Source organism: Mus pahari, chromosome 7 (genome assembly GCF_900095145.1).
Source record: "Mus pahari chromosome 7, PAHARI_EIJ_v1.1, whole genome shotgun sequence".
In the NCBI taxonomy this organism is placed as follows: Eukaryota; Metazoa; Chordata; class Mammalia; order Rodentia; family Muridae; genus Mus; species Mus pahari.
This window is the reverse complement of record NC_034596.1, coordinates 82,246,140-82,266,446: the sequence shown is the minus strand read 5'-3', so window position 1 is coordinate 82,266,446 and position 20,307 is coordinate 82,246,140. Positions and strand designations below refer to the sequence as shown.

Here is a 20,307-nt window from a genome sequence, read left to right as displayed (position 1 = left end):
GGGGGGGGAGGGTATAGGGGGCTTTGGGGATAGCATTTAAAATGTAAATGAAGTAAATACCTAATAAAAATTGAAAAAAACATGGAAAAATTATAAAAAAAAAAAAGAAAAGAAAAGAAAAGAAAAAATGTGGGCTGGAGAGATGGCTCAGTGGTTAAGAGCACTGTCTGCACTTCCAGAGGTCCTGAGTTCAGTTCCCAGCAACTGCATGGTGGCTCACAACCATCTGTANTGNGNTCTGATGCCCTCTTCTGGCATGCAGGTGAACATGCAGATATACATAAAATAAACAAATATTTTTTTTAAAAAAAATGTGTATCTTATCTGATAAAATTAAAAGTTACAAAAGACCACTCTTCCCAGAATCCCTGGCAGCCTCCCACCTCACCAGGAGAAAGTCAGAAATCCTAGCAGAATCCCACAAGCACCCCTGCCCTCTCAGAACTTGCCTTGGCCTCTCCTTCCTTGCTCGCTCTGCTTCTGCCCCTCCAGCCTTCTCACCCCTCTTTGAGCCCTGCACCTTGTCTTGTAGACCCCCCAACTCTTCCTACACCCCATCCCCAGGAGCTTACCCTGGATCCCATAAGGGCAAAAGTACCCTCCCGTCTCCAGTCAGTCCCTTCTCTTCTCATCTTGTTCTGTTCTTTCTTCAAAGCACTTACCCCTGCCTGACATCCCATTATGTAACAGGTTTGTTTATTGCACTTGGAACCTTCTATTGCCTAGGAATGGGCAGGCTGTCATGAAAACCACTCTGGGCTGTGTTTAGAGAAGAGAGAAGAGGCGATTCCTTAAACAGTTGCTGAAGCTGACAAAGTAGAAGGGGCCCTGAGGCCCAGGATGGGGCTCCTGGCACCAAATAACAGTCCTATTTATTGCAGAGCAAGAGCCACACGACAGGTTTTGTATCCTTCATTCACTTCTAGCCTGGGCTGATGAGGCCTGCAAGAGTATGTGGTGCCTGTTACACTCAGCTGGGGTTTCTGTAACACAGAGGTGACCGGGGACCACCCCAGAACCTTGGGTCCATCTAGGAGACTCCCACTTGTAGCTGGAACGCAGGCTTGGGTGATGCTGGACTGCAGGTTGTCAAGGCCAAGGCGCTGGCAGATGTTCAGAAGCAGTTTCGGTTGGGTAGAGCTTGGAATCCCTGCTCCCCCATGTCCCAGGGGCTCCCACAGAGTGACCTAGAAGCCTGCAGCCGAACCAGCAAGGATGTTACTCAGGATAGACCTGAGCCACCTGCAGACAGACAGCAGGCGTAGGGTGGCCGAGCTGCTTCTACCTGTTCTGGGTTTAAAGGCTTTGGGGGCCTTCCTGCTCCTCTCAGGCTGATGGTGCCCAGTATGGCACTTGCCTGGGTGCTACGGTGCCCTGTGGACACAGCCCAGTGACTGACATTCTAGGCCTTTCTGGCGCCAAGCCTCCTCCCTCTTCCCTTGTTCTTAGTCCCACCCCTAGTCAGATGTACCCATCACCTAAGCCCCTCTCCCCATCCCCCATCCCCCATCCCGGCCTCTTTGCCTGCTAAGTAAGATGATCTGGTCTTGCACCCTTCTAAGCATTCCTGCCCACATTGGGCTAATCATCCCCCTCCATTCATCCCCCTCCATGCAGCCTGTCTTCTGGTCTTTTGGTGTCCATCTAAGCAATATCCCCTGAAAGGGTGGCAGACTCGCTGAATGCCCCAATGTCTGCAAGCTGGAGGTTTGTAGTCCCCAAGAAGAGACCCCTGAGAAACAGCTGACACTGCAGGAGTTTGTGGGATGCAGGTCCCTCTCTTGCAGCAGCTCAAGCCCACTAAGCGTCGTCAACAGGCCCTTCCCCTCCTGCCCTTAACACCCCCTGTTCCTGAAACACAAGGGACGGACGGGGACAGCAGGAGAGGGCCTAGACTCATGTCCTGACTCATGCTGCAGTGGGCTTTGAACCCACACCCACAGGTGGGTCAAGTGCTTAAGGAGATGGCTCTGTAGGAATGGTGGCAGTGAACAGCTAACCCAAGATGGTTATGGTCTGTTCCCACGGGGAGCTGCCACAGGAGAGGCCTTGTCGCCCCAACCTGCCTTGTCCTACCACAGTTGATTCTGCTCTACACAGCATGTTGAACTCAGGTCTTCCTCCTGGGAATGAAGTGACACCCTAGTGTCAGCCACATGGGAGAAGAGCAGCCACACAGGTCTCCTAGCCCAGAGGCATGTCACCTGGCAGGGAGCTCTTCTTCTTGTCACAAGTGCAAGAGCTTTACTTAAGCTACTTCTTGTCCTCTCCAGGCCTACATGACTGCCCCCAACTCTCCCTGAAACCCACCATCTCTATAGATTACCTCTCTTCTGTATCCCCAGGCATATAGGCCCGAGCCCTGCCTGTAATTCTACCTGGGGGTGTCCACCTGAACTCTAACCTATCTGTTGGCCCAGCTCAGCCCTCAGCCAGGCGCTCAACTGCTTCAGTGGTCTCTGGGGTGGCATTCATTCACTTGCTGCACAGGAAGGAGGCAGAGTCACTTCCTGTCTCTCCAACCAGTTGGCAAGGTATCAGTCCTTCCCTTCCTCCCACCCCCTCCCCGCCTTGAGCTGGGGTCAGGAAGGTCCTGGGAAGTACAGGGATCCCAACCGAGTCAGCAGTAGACCAGGGTAAGAGCAGAACAGTGAGGTGTGGCAACACTGGGGTCATCCCTTAACAGCTCTGGCTCCTTGTAGGTGGAGAAGGCCCCCCATGGGCCCTGAGGCAGAGGCACAGGCCAGCAGAGGTCAGGAGGGCTCGTTTATTCAAGGCACAGTCATACATGAATAACAAGAAGGTTCAGCATTCTGGCACATTCTTTAGTGGTAGTAGCCGTGGTTAGTCCACACCCCTCCGGCCCCCCTCCCCCGAGGATGCAATGCTGTTGATAGGCACTTTGCTTCCAGAGGCGGCTTAGGGACAGGCAGGCAGGGGTGAGGCTGCTCTAAGCCCAGTTAAGAGTCCCCCACTCTGGGAGGTTCTGTGTCATTCCGGGTCTCCTGGGAGACATCGCCCTCCAGAAGGGATCAAAGGGATGGACTGAGCATGGGGCCAGGGTGGGGTGATGACCAGTAGGCTGGGACAGCCGGTGCCGAGGAGGGCCTCTAGTGACCTTGCAAACTCAAGGTCTAGCCAGTCGGACATGCCTGGAAGAGCAGAGTGGGATCTACCACTTGCCCAACGTTGGCATCAGAACCAGGCTGCATCTGATCCAGATCCAGAGGGGGAAAGGCCCTCTAGCCATCCTGCCCTGCGGTCTACAGGACCCCTTGTACCTGAAGCTTCCATGGGCTACAGTGGGTCAGGGTAGGAGGGAGGGCCAGCAGCAGCAGAGAGGGCTGCAGGGATCTGGGGCAGGTGCCAGCAAGCAGCACCCAGAGAAGAGGCCCCGATCTAGGTTCTGGTTGCATTCCAAATCACTACATACCAAATACACTCTGTGTATGTGGGGGGTGGGGTGGGGGGTAGACTGTAACTCCCCACTTTGAGCAGAGCTAGATGTTGGGCCTGACCACTCAGCTAGGAAGATGTTCTTCCCCTCGTTGATGAAATCCCCGGGGTGAGGGCCTCGGGGTACTGGAGTGCATAAGGGCCTGACTGACGATAGTTCTACCTTTATTCCAAGCTTGACCCGGACTAGAGGCAGCCTCAAGCTCTCAGCAAAGATCACCTATGCTAGCGTCTGGGGCCAAGTCCTGGGGTGTGACTCTACCTGCTCCTTGAGCAACTGTTTCTGCCCTGGATGAAGCTTGGAACTGCCTACGTGGCTGGGGTGTGACAGAGATGGAGCAGAGACTGGCCAAGAGACCTGTTTTCAGGGCAGCCATGGGTGTAGACACTTGGAGCTGAAGGAGCCTGGACACACCTGCAGTGAATGGGCAGCAAGGAAGAACCCAGATATCTGGGGAGGAGCTTCAGGGGTTACAGACCCCTTGGTTCAGGTGGCCCGGGCTCCATGATAATCTTAAGAGGCAGAAGTTGAAACACCTCAGGAGGGGAAAGAGGTGCTGAGCATTTCAGGGGCTTGCTCCTCCAGCCAGAGGCTTGCCCATCAGAAGAAGGGTCTTCTCCGTGGGGGGGGGGGTCATCCATCACTCCTCCCCTGAGTAACCCTGTTAGGACTGGGGTGACACCACCACTGTGCGAAGCAGCCGTAATTCCTGAGCCAATATCACACTAGAGGCCAGGCACGGCAGTGTGAAAGAGGAAGAGTCCTTCTGAGGGTAGGGGATGGCCAGTGCCTTCAGTTTGCAGCCTGCACTGTCACCACTCTTGGCCATGCTAGAGCACAGCCCTCACATACACGGGGCAGAGGGTGTCTTGGTGGCTACCTCTTGGCTCTGGGGGTCTTTTCATTTATCCTTGGGCCTGAGAGAGGTGTGTCTGATTTCCATGGCCATTTTGGAGAGAAGACCTTGTTTCCTGAACTCCTCGATGCCACCCCTACACACACACACACACACACACACACACACACCCTTAAATCAACCAGCAAGGATTCAGCATGGTTTCCTCTACCACATGCATGTAGGTCTCCTTTAATGAGCCTGAGTAGCCGTCCCAGCTACCATGATAAGTAGATAGCAGAGCAGAGAAGCTGAGGAGGCCTCAGTCACTTCCCAGGCTTGTCCCAGCCACCCCTTGAGCAGAGGGTGAGGTACAGAGTTTCTAGATGCTCTGTAGGGAAACCTGACGAGACCGCCACCGATGCCTGGTTCACAAGGCCCAGTGCACATACCTTTTTCCTGCTCAGACTGCAGTGGAGGATAGGGGTCTGGAGCAATCCTTGATGGGCAGCTGGAGTAGGGATGGTGAATCCCCCAGGAAGCCGTCAGTGGGCTTCATCCTGCCTCTTCCGGTACGCACACTCGCATCGGCTTGATCCCAGTGAGACACACAGCAGACAGTCTCTTGTGTCCTGGGCTTTAGATACCGCTCCCAGAAACATGGTGTAAACCTCCTCCACCCCATCGTGCCCTTTCTGGCTGGTCAGCGGACTCGGCTCTTCACAGGGCCACAAGGGTGGCAGATGTCTCCATCAGAAGCTGCCCAAAGTCTGTGGGAGGGAGCTCCTTCCTGCCTCCCCCTGCCAGGCTCTCTCCCCTTGCCCCCCGGACTGGAGTCCTCATCAGTGGCTCTGGCCCTCCAGTTCCAGCCCTTCCTGGAACTGGGCTGAGTCCAGCTCCCTTGCAAAGCCCCTCAGACCGCTCTCCTCTTCTCCCTCTTCTGGCTGGCTGTTGATGGTGCCATAGGTGTGCCGGGCTGGGGAGGAGGCGGGGGTCAGGTTCAGCTCTGGCTCCTGTAGCACGGTGGCCACGTACAGCTGCTCAGGACAGAGAAGGGAAGGTGAGCTGAGGCACTGTCATAGCAGAATCAAGGGTAGGGTACACTCTCTCTCCTCATGTCCTACCTGGTCACCTCTACCTGCCCCGCCCCCAGCAGGCTTGTCCTTCCTCTGCCTTGTTCTTTATCACTGAGTGAGCTCCAAGAGATGAAGCCTGTTTGCTACCTTGGAGTTGCCAGGGTTAGTTTAGTGGCAGGCAGGCTTCCTGACTCCTCATTTACACATTATCCGTTCCCAGGAGAAAATAGCCTAGGTGTGCCCTGAACTCGAGGGGCCTCCATTGACCAGCTAGAATGTTTTGTTGCAGCTACACGTCAGAGGTTCAGAACTGAGTGTGCTAGCTGGCTCCTGACACACCGAAGGTTGGTTTCAGGAATGCCAGAGAAGGCATCAGATTAGAGAGGCACAGGGAGTACCAGGGGAAGGGGCATCCTGTTGCCTCTTGCAATGGCTTTTAATCTCCTCTCTACTTTAAAAGTCGGTAATTACAAGATAGACTGAAAACTTTTCCATACTCCAGTATAAACAGACAGCTTCAGGTGGTGAGGGGATAGTCACCTAGACACGTGCATAGTGCCAAAGCACACACCTTAGACGTTTTGGCTATAAAAAAGGAAATGGTCTCTGAACAGTGGAAAAAACCAGGTGGCATACCCAGTGGTCTCACCAGCGCCACCCACAGGAACGAATGGGATATTACAGATCTCCAAGGTGACTGGAGATCTCCAAGGCACTGGACTTCAGGGTACATTGTAGCCCCAGCATTGAACTTGGAGTCTCTCAAGCATCCTGCTTTCAGGGAATGGGGAAGGGAGGGAAAGGTGGGGACATTCTGCAGGGCTGGCTGGGTCTTTCCAAGTCCTAATCTAGCATAGATACTCAACAGGTTCTGGATCTAGGCCAGTTATAAAAGATGAGTAACGAGGGCTATTTGAATACAGGGAGGCAAAAAGAGCAAAATTCATACACGTGGCAGCACACTGTCCATTGCACAGGTTGTAAAATTGTATGTACAGTGGAATTTCATTTTAACAAAAAAATCCATATCTACGTATAGAATTCCATATGTATATATAAGCACAAGCTATTTGGAAGAGATACACGCATCCATAGGTATCTTGAAAAATGTACACCACGTCCCAGTGAGCATCCCTGGGAGATGGAGACTGAACACTTGATTTCATTAGTCTTGCTCCTCTGGTCTCTCATCTCCATGGTTACCTACCATGTCCCTATACCACTGTCGTAAGCATCAAGGATTTTTAAGAGTCTAAGCCTGGCACGGTAGCACGTGCCTGTGTAGTCCCTGCTGCTCTGGAAACTGAAGATGGGGACCAGGCTGCCCACATGGAAACCCTGTCTCAAAAAATAAATACATGCATAAATAATAAGTTCTATCATTCTCTCTCTTTTTCTTTAAGCACAAATTTTATAGTCAAATGGACCTGGCTCAAATTCTGACCACACCCTAGCTCAGGAGTGTAGGTTCCTAGGGTGCTTACATAATATGCATAAGGACGTGTGCTCAATCAATCTCCCACACAGCAGCCACACAGAAAAATGGTAATAATTAAGTTTGGGGGATAAAAAAAAAAATCCCTAACGATGGGAGTTTATTCATGCAGAGAGGGGGAAAAAAAGCAAACCTTCCAGTTCTTTGATTCCCCGCCCCCCAACAGCGAGAGCGATCCTATTGGCCAGAGAAAGTCTTCCCTGATTGGTTCTTCTCAAAGACAGTTTGTCATTGGCTGTAAGGGTTTGGCTTTGGGTTTGGTTAATCCTTTCAAGTGAAGCCCAACCAGGGTTCGGACACAACTATTGTCTGTGTACATGGCCAGGTGAGCCTCTGGCTGTGTGGGCATACCCTGAATATCCACGTTGAACACTCTCTTCTTTCCCTACAGGCTCCTGATCGTTTCTGACCTTTGCCCAGGCTCTCCTTGCTCCAATGCTCTTCGCGCAACCCGTTTCACCTGGCAACCTTGCCTCCCATTCCTCTGGTCGCAAGACATGGTCCCTTCTCGGGGAAGCTTCCCCAAGTGCCCAGGTCCACTGGCACTCTTCTTCAGTGCTTGTTGGAGGTGCCTAGCACTGGGGTATGAAGGACCCTGTGCCCAGCTTCAAATAGGTGTAGGTGATTGCATGGACACATGTGGTAAGGATGAGGGCAAGGGTTCCTGCAATCCAGGCAAGCCAAAGGGTATGGGAGCCTCTACCGAGTCCACTGGTCACAGACTCTGGGGTCCAGCCTCGGCTCTGGGCAGGCTGGCTGACTCATAAACTGGGTGCTGCCCCTGCCTTACCATTCACTGGGTCCATCAATAGCTCCCTGCAGTTCTGTCTGCACCGCTCTGGCCAACACCTGTGCCCAAGAGGCAGCTTTGGGTCCCTAGGCCGAGCCCCAGCATGGCCCTGCGTCTACACGATTGATGAGTCTGAGATCTGGCTCTCACTGATTGATGAGTCTGAGATCTGGCTCTCTCCTCTCTGGGTGACTTCTATTGACTGTTGTTTTCACCCCACTCTTCAGCCAGGGCCACGGAAGCATTTGGACCTGAACCAAGTCCTGCTGTATCAGAACAGGGAGCCCAGGGGTCCCAGCTCCTCCCCAGTACCCAGGGCAAGCTAAACACTGGTGCCCGCCCCTCCCACATCATGAGCGTACCAGCCCTGCAAGGTGCCACCCTCCTAACTTGTCCCCAGGGTGGAGGCAGAAACTCACAAGGGAGGTGGGAGTGGAGGTGGTGCTGCTTGGTTCCACATCAAACACAGTCTCTGTTTCTTCCTCAGGCTGCTGTGGAGAGAGGAAGAGTGGTCCGTCTCAGGATGGCAGCTACCCTTTGCCCCCTCCCACCCTCTGTCCATATCATACCAGGGCCTCTGGCTTGCCACCATGGCCCCTCAACTTTTTCCCTTTCTCTTTCCTTCTTTCTTTCCTTCTTTCCTTTTTCTCTTTCTTTCTTTCTCTTTCTTCTTTCTTTCTTTCTTTTCTTTCTTTCTTTCTTTCTTTCTTTCTTTCTTTCTTTCTTTCTTTCTTTCTTTCTTTCTTTCTTTCTTTCTTCCTGTCTGTTCATCCATCTGTCCTTCCTTCTTCCTTCCTTCCCTTTCTTCCTTTCTCTCTCTCTCTCTCTCTCTCTCTCTCTCTCTCTCTCTCTNTCCTTTCTCTCTCTCTCTCTCTCTCTCTCTCTCTCTCTCTCTCTCTCTCTCTCTCTCTCCCTCTCCCTCCCTCCCTCCCTCCCTCTCCCCCTTTTCTTTTTCTTTTTTTTCTTTTTCTTTTTCTTTTGGTTTTTGGAGACATGGTTTCTCTGTGTGGTTCTGGCTCTCGAGGAACTTGCTCTGTAGACCAGGCTGGCCTCAAAATCGAAGAGATCTGCCTGCCTCTGCCTCCCAAGCATGAGAAAAAAGGTGTGCGCCACCACCACCTGGTTAACTCTTTTTCTTTCTAGACATTCAGACCAGCAGGCGGGGCAGAAAGCTCAGATTAAAAAAAAAAAAAAAAAAGAGTTGGGATATCAAGAATCCTTTCTGGAATGTTCTGTTCCCAAAGCCATAAAGGAGGAAACAATTATAATAGGAATGGGTTTTAAAGATGGGTCTGATCTGGTTGCTGTCTTTGTATAGGGACCTCTTACCTAAGTTCTACATGTGTGTGAGAGAAAAATTCGTTGTGGCCCTCCTCTAGCCTGGTACTCCAACCAGCAATAGTAATGGGTGCTTGTGCTCCAACCAGGTCCCAGATACAGACAGAGGGAGCAAGAAGAAATGCTTCCAAGAAGGCTTCCTCTGCAGGGTGTTGTGCCTCATATTGTTTTTATTTCTTTATATACATTTTACATACATCATTCAGAAAGGAAACCCTTTACTGCTATAAACAAGTAGTTACTATAAAAAGTCAATTGGGGGAGATAAGTATGTAATCATGAAGTGCAAAAATTATGTTTTATCCATTGGAAATCATTCCAGTGTCCCAGCATGGATGTTTACTCTGAGAAATGCTGACACAGACACTCAGCATTGCTGGCAGGGCTCTGACTTGGTGTGGGATGACCCCTATCTCCAGAGCTTGATGATTACACTGGGTACCCCTGCCAAAAAGCCAGAGGACTCACTAAGGGTATCTCTAAACAGACAGCCTTCAGTGCCCCATAGCTCGGGCTCCATTCACCACCATCCCCTCCCCGGCTCTGTTTCTCCCTCCTCCCCACTCTCTGCGACCTTGCAATGGTGCTTACAGTGACTGGACCTGACTCATGTGGTGGGAGAGATTGGCCAACATCAGTCTGTTGTTTGAAGTGTTGGAGGGTGGCAGGAAGCAGCATCTTTGGATGGCATATGACCCCACTGCGCCCACAAACCTTGGGCTAAGGAAAAGGACCACCACCACCACCCCCTTGTCCTGTGGTATTCTAGGTGCCTCTACCAGGACATCTCAAAGTTATGTTCTTAGAACCAGAAGTATCAGTGGTGTGAAGGACAAACTGACGACTTACCTCATACCGTTGGGCAATCCGGAGCTTCCCCAGAAAAACACCAGAAAAGGCAATGACCACGGAGATGATGAGGGAAGACATGGAGAATAAGGTGATGCTGTGGAAGGAACCTGCCAGGGATAAGAGAAGACCATGGGCATGCAGCTGGGGTGGAGGCGGGGCAACGGGGGTAAAGGCGGGGCAATGGGGTGGAGGCGGGGCAATGGGGGTAAAGGCGGGGCAATGGGGTAAAGGCGGGGCAATGGGGTGGAGGCGGGGCAACAGAGCTGCTTTGCAGATGCCAGGACCACCCGCTTCAGAACCTCCATGGGACCACTGAGCTAGGGCAGAGAAACCCCTGCAGTCAAGCTTCAGAACCTCCATGGGACCACTGAGCTAGGGCAGAGAAACCCCTGCGCTCCCCCCAACAACGAGGAAGGAGCCTGACACAAGGTCAACCCTCGTTTCTTTTTGGCCAGTTTAGAATGTGGCTTAGTGTGTGTTCTATGGAAAACAGAATTTGGGTGGATCTAAATTACCCCACGCCAACATCCAGTAAACAAGTCTCTCTTGATCTGTCAACTACCTGTTTCCATGGTTTCTCAAAGGTATCTTCAAGTCACTAGTTCTGCCCCCAGACTCTGAGCCTCCTTTTCTCCTGCTGGCCTTCTGCTAACCACACTAAAAGGCAACCCAGCATTCAAAAGTCATTTACATATTTCACTCGTGAGCTGATCTCCATAAAAGCTGGTAACAGCTTTTTAACAAGGTCGGTATGGAAAATTAACTCTCCCGTCTCAGGTGACTGCCAAATGACGCTTACTGCTTACCGGTGTACGCCTGCGCAATAGCACAAACCACTAAACAGCCCCAACAACATCCAGCCACCGAGGACTAACAAAAGCTGTAGCCCTCAATGTGGCCGTGAAAGGCATGCATTCAAACAGACTCTTGATACGTGAAGCCAGTCAGAGCATAATGCACAGAAGAAAACCCAGGATACAAGACTGCAGGTTACAATGTGGATGGTCACGATTTTATAAACAGCAATAAACTAACACAGGCCCCCACTTTGCTCCCTCCTCTGAGCAAATGCCTAGCTAGAGTCGGGAACAAGATAAAAGACAAAACTAAAAACAAACATTAAAAATATATATATATATATAAAAAACAAACCAAAAAAACAGCTCTAGATGGAATGAATTATGGGTAACAGCTTTTGGTCTCTGTAAAAAAAATTTTTTTTAATATTTAGAAAAAGGCATTCAAGGGAAAAAAATACCTTCCAGGTGGTAGGAGATGATATTAACAAATGAATATGCTGTGAATATAATGGAAGGTGTCACTCTGCCAGAGAGCAAGGAAAACACATCACAGGGGATACCGTAAGTTACCACAGGAGAGAGGGCAGTGGGGCTGGGAACACCCTAGTGACATGAGTGACCCAGATGGGAGACAGCTGAGGAGCACTCAGGCTGGGAAGGTGCCTCCGGGCTCCCCAAGACAGCAGAAGCATCTATGTTGAACCAAAGTGTGAGGGAAGGGTAGCCACCATTGCAGAATCTGGTTCCCTTTTCTGGGTTCTGGCAAACCCGCGGAAGCAGGCTCTCATACGGGCTCCCGGAGGAAATGTCATGGGAATCCAGTCCCAAGAGCTGCTCTTCTATTTTCTGCCCATCTACATTTAGAATGAAGGAATGTGACATTTTATACTCGAAGCCAAATCCACATCATTTGGACTTCGCCTTTGGCTCAAAGTTCTGCCAAGGCTAATGCATGCACCAGGGACCAGGGCAGTCACCAGACTTGGCCAAATCCCTTGAGCAATGGCTAAGCTCTCCTCTTCTATCAGAGGTGGTCTCAGGGGACTCGCAGGATGGAGGTCAGGCAGAGGCGGGGCCAAACGGCCAGGCTGGGCACCCACCTACTCGCAGGACGGAGAAGAAGAGCATCCAGAAGAGCCCCAAGAGTGGGGCAAAAATGGCCTGGTAGACAGCGGCCATGTGGATCTGCGCGTTGAGTTTGGTGGGCGCGTAGGAGTAGTACATGTTATAGCGGTCTGTGATGTGCTTCATGCACAGATACAGCAGCCCTGGGGACCAGAAGACAGAGATACACTCACTGGCTGCTCTAACCTGGCAGATCTGTGCTGCCCTCAGGTTACCAGCGCTGTCAGGGCAACAAGGACCCAGGATGGGCTGTGGGAGACCTATGGAGATGGTTTCTGTCACCTCTAGAACTGATTCTGCCAACTAGGCAATGTCATTCATTCATACAATGCACACTCCCTGTCAGCAGCCATCCATCCAAGCAGTTCCATGGCTGGTTCCTCATGCTCTGGGAGGTAGCCTGATGCTATGGAGGGTGTTTCCCCCTTCTATTTCAGAATGTGTATCTCTCTCTGGGTGGGGGTGGGGGTGGGGGTGGGCGTACCTTGTAGATGACTTACCAAACGGGACAATGATAGGGCAAGTGATGCTATATGCCATCACCACACTGAAGACGTTCAACATCCATGCATACTCTCGTCCAAACTGGAAATCCGTGGCTTGGTTCTAAGGCAGAAGGCAGGGGTCACCCTCCGCTTGCCCAGATTCCCCTTGTCTTGAATGCTTCTGGGATTTCTCTAGAGAGCTGGCTGGCAGCTCAGTCCTAGAGGCAACCTTTCTTCCCACCTTGGAGTCCAAGAAACAGCCACCTATGGTCACAGGCCTCCGTCGTGGGTCCTAGACCCACCATGACCCTTTCCTTCCCCTCCCAGAAGGCTATGCTTGGAGAAGGGCTGGCCCTCACCTTTCTGATGTGAACTCTTTCTGGTTCTGACTTGGATAAGAAGAGGCGGGTACAATACGTGCAGAGTGACCCCAGGCGCATCAGCTCCATGCCTGTCCCGAGCAGAGCCGCTGTGATCACGTAGTTGATGAAGAATGCGCCGTTGTCTGGAAGGAACACACACCTGGGCAGTGGAGGAAGGTGGGAGGTGGTGGGCGGACAGAGGGAAGAGATGTTGGGGGAGAAAAAGACAAACGGTAGAGAGAGTGAAGGACGGAGAGAATAAAGATCCATAAACAGACAACACCAACTAGCTATCTCTTAAAGTCTTGCCAAAATCGTTCTATGCACTAAGGGCTTTCACAGGACAAAAGTTGCTTAGACATAGCCATACTCTGGACAAAGACCATGAAGATCTAAGAGATCCACGATTCTCCATCTCCGCCAAGGAACTGCTGCGAGGGTAACTACCTCAGGAGCAAGGGGTTTCCTGTGCCAAGGTCCTCCTGGGTACAGTGGGCTGACCTATGACACTGCCACTAATTCCTGCGGAGGGAACGCCTGCCAACATGAAGGAACCTGCCATAAAGACCCCGAGCACCCCACCAGGATCTGCCCTGCTGGGTATGCTGGAAGGTTCTGTGAGACAGATCACAATGAGTGTGCTTCCAGCCCTTGCCACAGTGGGGCTATGTGACGGGATGGAATCAGTGGCTACTCCTGCTTCCGAGTGCCTGGATACCAAGGCGGGCATGGTGATTTGGAAGTGGAGGAGAGTGTTTCTGATCCCTGTGGGAAGGAGGCAGTATGCCTCAAGGAGATAAGATACACGTGTTGTCTGTCCTCAAGCGTGTTCTGGTGGGAACTGTGAGCTGGAAATTGATAAATAGGGTTCCCAGCCATGTCTACACAGTGCCTCTTGTCAGGATGCTCTTGGGGTTCACTTCTATGACTGTGCACCTGGAGTCCTTGGCGACCACTGTGAACTCAACTTTGATGAGCGTGCCAGTCAGCCTCATTTCCATGGAGGTCTATGTGTGGATAGAGGAGACAACTCCTACTGTGCCTGCACTGTGAGACTTAGGAAAAAGTCACATGCACTTTGATGCCCCTTTGTTGGTCAAAGCCTTGTCAAAATGTACAACGTGTGAAGAGACTGTTGACAGCTATATTTGTCACTACTGGTCTGGATACACAGGTGCCATGTGTGACATGGACATACATGATTGCAGTAGCAAGCCCTGACAATTTGGGGGTTGGGAGTGGGAATGTCCTGAGCTGGCTTGCCATGTGTAAGAGGCGTCAACTACCTTGGTGTCCCAGGCTATGCTTGTATCTGTCACCTGGACTCACACACAGACAGGAGAGGCTGAGAGGCTCCACCCAACAGCTCACCAAAATGGATGCAGAGACCACAGCCAAACATTACACGGAGCTCGGGAAGTCTTGTGGAAGAGTTGGGGGAAGGATGGAGGAGCCCAGAGGAGATGGAAAGACAAACAGAGTCAACTAACCTGAACCCTTGGGGCTCTCAGAGACTGAACCACCAACCAAAGAGAATACAATGGCTGGACTTAGGCCCCACTACTGTATGTAACAGATGTGCAGCTTGGTCTTCATGCAGATCTCCCAACAACTAGAGTGGGGACTTAACCTGACTGTTGCCTGCCTGTGGAACCTGTTCCCCTAATAGGCTGTCTTGTCTGGCCTTAGTAGGAGAGGATGTGCCTAGCCCTGCAGTGACTTGAGGTACGAGGATGGGTTGAGATGTCAAGGGACACCTCCCCCTTCTCATAGGTGAAGGGGAAGAGGGGTAGAGAGAGGTGCTATAGGGGGAGAGACTGGGGTGGGGGTGGGGCCTGCAATCTGGATGTGAAGTGAATGAGTGAATGAATGAATGAATAAATGAATAAATGAATAAATGAATAAATGGAAAAGATTCATAGACAGCCATTCTGCATAATGGCATTTTTATCAATGATGGTTCACATATAAGATGATAGTTTATAGACTGCATGCCCCAGTGAGGTAGTAGGCACTTTGCAGGGACACCTAGAGGTGCAGTTCTCAGGCAGACACATGAATATAAATGCATAGATACCAAGAACCCAATTTAACAAGCAGCCTTTGTGAGCAGACATATGGATGGACTACATAAAATATGGTCTAGAGTGGACCAATTAGATGTCTAGCATCCAGATAGATGTGGAATTCTGAAGACATATGGTCTTAGAAGAGAAAATATGATGTTTTTAAAAAAAATTTAGGGATTTGTTTTTATTACTTTAAATACACATAAGGTACATGTGTTTGTGTGTGGAGATGTGCCCATGAGTGCAGGTGCCCACAGAGGCCAGGGGCATCTGATTCTCCCTGAGCTGGAGTGACAGGAGGTGGTGAGCCACCTAGAATAGTTGCTAGGAACCAAACCTGGGTCCTCTGCAAGAACCTTGACAGCTGAGCTCTCTTCAGTCCCCACATGACATCTTTAGTTTCACTAATCTCTAATTGAAATTTGCCATTTCTTTCCTTGGAGAACATCAGCAAAAAAAAAAAACAAAAACAAAAAACAAAAAAAAAACAAAAAAAACAAAACCAAACAAACAAAAAAACCAAAAAAACACAGGTCTTCACACCCCTTCACACACACACACACACACACACACACACACACGCACACACATACACACAATTTTTTTAAAGGGAGACTTAAGTATGTCTGGCATTTCTCTGCATCCCCATCTATACAACTGTGCTATTGTTCTTGTAGAGAGGACTGTGAGCCTCTGGGCACGTTTCAGAATTTCTTCAAACACTATCTTAAGAGGTAGAACTGGCTCAGTGGGAGAAGGTTTCCCTAGCGAGCACAAGATGGAGGTGTAGTTCCTATAGTACTCCGAGGCAGGAGACTCTTGAGTAGGATCTGTGTCTAAAAGCAGCACTCTTCATGTTCATTCTTCATGGTACTGAAGTTGACTCACAAGCTTTTTTTTTATTCTTATTAAATAAACTGTATTGAAGACATGTGCCTAGCCAAAGATGGACCCGTTCACATTAGGAAAGACAGCTTTCTATGACTAAAATGTCAGTTTAACTATAGAAAACTTGGAAGATCCTGGTCCTTGCCTCAAAGAGCAAGCTGTGGAAAGATGAAGAAGACATTTGCAATGTGTCTTTGAAAACGGGAGTTTTCAAATCCTATAACCATGAAAACCAAACCCAAACCCAAAACCACAACAAAACAGATTTTCAACATGATGCACACGTTGTCATAGATCCTGTCACCCCCAATTTTAATGTTCTTATTCCAGTAGTTAGTCAGCCTTCCCACTGATGTCTGCGAAGTAAACAAAAAATGTAACATTATACTGCTTCTATTTAAAACGTATTATCTTATTGATGGGTTAACGAAGACTGACAAAAAAACTGTAAAGCATTTTGATAACTGTCTTTATTTTACTTTGAAATGATGTGTGTGTGTGTGTGTGTGTGTGTGTGTGTGTGTGTGCCCATGAGTACTCTGATCCTTGGGAAAATACTATATACACTCTGAGTATATGACCACTGAGCCATCTCTCTCGCCGCTGATAACAATGCAATCCATGTATGTTACACACTTATATACACCACTTAGTGGGTGGAAACTGGAGGCAACTTGATCAGCTTCGTGTATTATACCAACACAAGTTTCCTGGGTCTTATATTACACTAGATTCATGCAAAATATTACCAGTGAGGAAAACTATCTGAAGACAGGTAGGGATCCCTTATATCCTGTACACTTTTGTGGTAACTTCTTGTGAAACTACAGTGATTTCAACAAGAGGTTCCTGGTCTTTACTAGATTGTCAAAGGGGACCATGACATAGGTTAATTCCTTCACCTGCATGTACCGGCTCCTGGGTGACACTGATGCAGGGTTGGACTAGAAGGGTACACATCTATGCAGACACACAGAAAACCCTGTGACCCAAGAATACTCACTGGAACCTGATGGTCGCATGTTCAAGATAGTAGATATCAAAGAGCCACCGTAAAAACACATGCAGACTGGAATGAAGAACAAAACCAGACCTTCGGTTACAATGTCCATGTGCTATAGTGTAGAGCTCAATTCCTCTGTCCAACTTCCTACTTTCCATTCTCCCTCAACAATCCTGAGTCCCTGGCTTGGTGCTAGCTGGCCAGTCACCTTGTCCCCTTGATCTTAATGCCAGGCCATCTGTGTCCCTCATTCTTGGCCTTACAAAACCACTTTTTGCAACAGATCTTTGCCAACTATCTCTACAAGTTCTCTCTCCTCTCTCTCTCTCTCTCTCTCTCTCTCTCTCTCTCTCTCTCTCTCTCTCCCTCCCTCCTCCCTTCCTTCTCTCCTCTCAACTTCCCATTTATGTTGGCTGCATTCTTCCCCCTTGGGCTGCCAGGCCACTGGCAAGGACGTCTTGTCTTCCAAACCGGGGCAAAGTTCACTTCATAGTTTGCATGATACCTGGCTCAAGCTATGCTTGTGACAGGCACGGGACTGTCATTTGAGGAGACTTTCAGTAACCATGGGAGGCCTATGGTATCTGAAAGAAGGTTTCTAGGCTGAGCCTGGCTGACACAGGAGAGATAACTGAGAGTGAGGTACCTGGTCAGCCCCATGGAGGGCAGAATGACCACCATAAACACCAGGAAGATGTAGCATTTGTGTACTATGATCAGGTTCTGACTTGATCTACAAGGAAATGAAGAGAAACACTTATCGTGGTGTGAGACCGAATAACAATCAAAGATCTGAGGTGGGTGCTGTAGCACATGTTTTTAATCCTAGCACTGGGGAGGCAGAGGTGGGTGGATCTGTGTGAGTGTAAGGTCTGCCTGGTCTACATAGGGAGTTCCAGGATACCCAGGACCATCTATGTAAAGATCTTATCTCAAAACAAATCAGAAAAAAAAAAACCAAGCAAAGAGAGAAGCAAGCAAGCTGGATGGACAGGGAACTATAGAGTATTGTCCAATGCCCTTTTCACAGAGCACTGTGAGCTGTGCTGTACCTAAGAACAGCAGGAATGAACAGTGTGATCAACTAGTAATGTCTGTCCTGAGCACAGAAAGGAAATACAAAGCATGCCGTATATTTGACATCTCTGTATCCAAAACCCATTACCAATGATACTCAAATCTGGAGAATTTCAACAATCAACATGAGCCTTATCCTTGACTATAGGACAAGTAAAGATTTCTATTATTAACTATATAGTAAAGATTTCTATTATTTTAACCCTTAGGCTAGATAGAAGGCCCAAGTGCCAGGCAGAAAGGAAAGGAGAAGAGTGTAGGGAGAGAGACACACAGGGGAGGAGAGGAGCCGCTGACATCCCCAGCTCACCTCGTCCAGTGGGCCTCTAGGAAGGCAGATAAGTAGACCAGCAGAGGCATTGTCACAGTGAAGGCCCAGAGCAGTACAGAGGGGAAGAACTGAGTCACCACTGGGCTCTGGAAGGGGAAGGAGGGTAGGAAAGGCAGGAGTCATCAGCACAGAAACCCCTTCCCCATGCAGGCTGCCCCGCATCTCCCAGCCCACGCAAGAACTAACTTGCTTTCCCTGAGGTTACAGAGTAGGTCTGACCTTTCTTTGGTGCCTTCCTGGCCAGATGTTCACCTAGCTGGAGGAGGCAGAGGCTCTGTGGATTAAGTCCATGAGGGGCATCTATGCTCAGGAGGCATAGGGTCCTTCTTTCTTCCCATGTCTGTGTTAGGGCTCACCCTACTCTTCCGTACCTTCTACACTTACCAAGAACCAGAGAAGCCTGATGAGAACAGAGCAGTTCATGCCTGCTGTGTCCTTCAAACCCCCTTGGGGTGAAAGGATCTAAAAGTACCTTCCAAGCCCACACTGGCTGAACCACCCATCCTCAGTCTCTCCGAAGAACCTGCTTACACACACTCTTTCCTCTCTAGCCTGTCCCTGAGATGGGCGTGCCCCACAATCATCCTATTTAGACCCCAGGATACACGATGTCACCTATGACACCACTCAGTCTCCACCCCCATGCTGTTGCTGTAAAAGTTCTAGATCCAGGAGTCCTTTCCCAGGGCGCCGCCGCCCCCCCCCCCGGGTCCAGCCTGAGCAGAAGAGGCACCTGCAATTTCTCAATGGGGCGGGTGACATTGTATATGTCGATGGTGTTGATGATGATGGCAGGCGTGGTGAGAAAGAAGAAGAGGAAGAACAGGAAGGTATTGATGGCGATAAAGCGAGTCCACCAGCTGAAGCGGCGGATGGACAGGTGCTTCCTGAAAAGGGAGGGAGAAGAGGGGCACACTTAGGCCAAGCCTTGGTCCATAGAGACGCCAATACTTTTTCTTGCATGCCAGCTGTGGGTTTGGGCCTATGCACAGTGCTCACTGGGCTTCTTCCTTGCCACCATCTGTAAAAGCTCAGGCTATGTCTCAGAGGCTAGAGAGACACTACAGTGAAAACTTTCCCACAGTTGGTCCCTTCCATGCATATGGGGAAGGTAGACAAGGGGTGGGCAGGTACTATGATGAAGTACAAGGCAGAGCCCAGCAGGAGCTCTGAGAAGTTCTGAGTCTAGTCCTCATGGACACTCTGTTGGGCAATAAAGTAGAGAGGGGAGGCTCTGTCCCCTGTGGCCTTCTTCAATCTCAGTGACAGAGATGTGGACACATAGAAAGCTTACCAGATGATGTCTTTGGGGTGAGGGGCATGAGCAACCCTCCAGTGGTAGTTTTTGACGATGGTCGTGACGGAAGACTGCTTGGGGTGTCTGCCACAATGGATGTACTTGTAATCATCATAGATGCTGTGGAGATGGGTCAGAGAGAAGATATAGGTCAGGAGATATAGGAGGAAAGTTTCAGAGAATTAGATCCCAGGATCCCAGGACCACCACAACAGTCCCGCCTTTGGGGACATTCCTCTTCTTGAGGATTCTCAAAGCCTTTGTTAAGTCCCTCAGGACCTCCGAAGTGGATAAATCCTAAAGTACAGTATCTGGAGGGGAAGGGGGTATTGGAAGTGTCTACACTATCCAGGAAGAGGAGCAGGCCACAGGGTCCTGACAGTAACGTGCACAAATGAGCTCATCCTCTGGGGTTAGAGAGGGATTAGGGTTAACTCATGTTAGCATCATAACTACAGGTCCTGGAGTCCTTCCTGTCAACCTGGATCTGTGCTTGCTGGTGATGAGATTCCTACATTGAATGCAATCTAGAAATAGTCTTGAGATGCAACTGGACAGGGGTACATGCTGGTGCGAGAACCCAGCCTATGACCTCCTAATAACACATGCTGCTGAAATGAAGGCTCATATCTTTGCCAACTTGTCGATGTTTTAAGAAATAAACAGTCTTGCCTTGTGTAAGGGTATTGCTTTATACAATGTACACTGATAACAACAACAACAACAACATATTTCCCTTGACAACCCACTGGACACTCAAGAAATCTGAAGGTTGGGGGTGGTCTTGCTTTTTATCTCAGCAGTTGGGAGGCAGAGACAGGCAAATCCTTGAGTTCAGGCCAGACAGGTCAACAGAGGAAGTTCCAGGACAGCCAGAACTACACAGAGAAACTTGGCATTAAAATGAAGAGATGAGAGGGGAGGGGAGGAGAGGGGAGGAGAGGGAAGGGAAAGCCATTTTACAGAGGAGTAAGGAGTAAAAAGTCAGGCTGATAATTTGGAGAACTGAAAAAGGTTCCAAAAGCCC

At 49.8% G+C, this 20,307-nt stretch overlaps 1 protein-coding gene across 2 annotated transcripts in view; it reads right to left on the bottom strand.

Moving 5' to 3' along the window:
• Positions 1-2,755: 2,755 nt before the first annotated feature.
• Positions 2,756-20,307, bottom strand: part of Tmem63c (transmembrane protein 63C) — a 66,760-nt gene continuing 49,208 nt past the window's right edge. The window contains exons 15-25 of one of the 2 annotated variants that reach the window (XM_021202339.2): positions 19,278-19,400; positions 18,717-18,870; positions 17,963-18,069; positions 17,222-17,308; positions 16,576-16,641; positions 12,613-12,775; positions 12,269-12,374; positions 11,744-11,911; positions 9,841-9,950; positions 8,073-8,144; positions 2,756-5,329 (exon numbers count right to left, since the gene is read on the bottom strand). In XM_021202339.2, coding sequence (XP_021057998.1) covers positions 5,135-5,329; positions 8,073-8,144; positions 9,841-9,950; positions 11,744-11,911; positions 12,269-12,374; positions 12,613-12,775; positions 16,576-16,641; positions 17,222-17,308; positions 17,963-18,069; positions 18,717-18,870; positions 19,278-19,400 — 1,351 coding nt within the window. In that variant the 3' untranslated portion in view covers positions 2,756-5,134. The remainder of the gene's footprint in view (positions 5,330-8,072; positions 8,145-9,840; positions 9,951-11,743; positions 11,912-12,268; positions 12,375-12,612; positions 12,776-16,575; positions 16,642-17,221; positions 17,309-17,962; positions 18,070-18,716; positions 18,871-19,277; positions 19,401-20,307) is intronic. The other variant, XM_029541236.1, reaches the window with a different exon arrangement.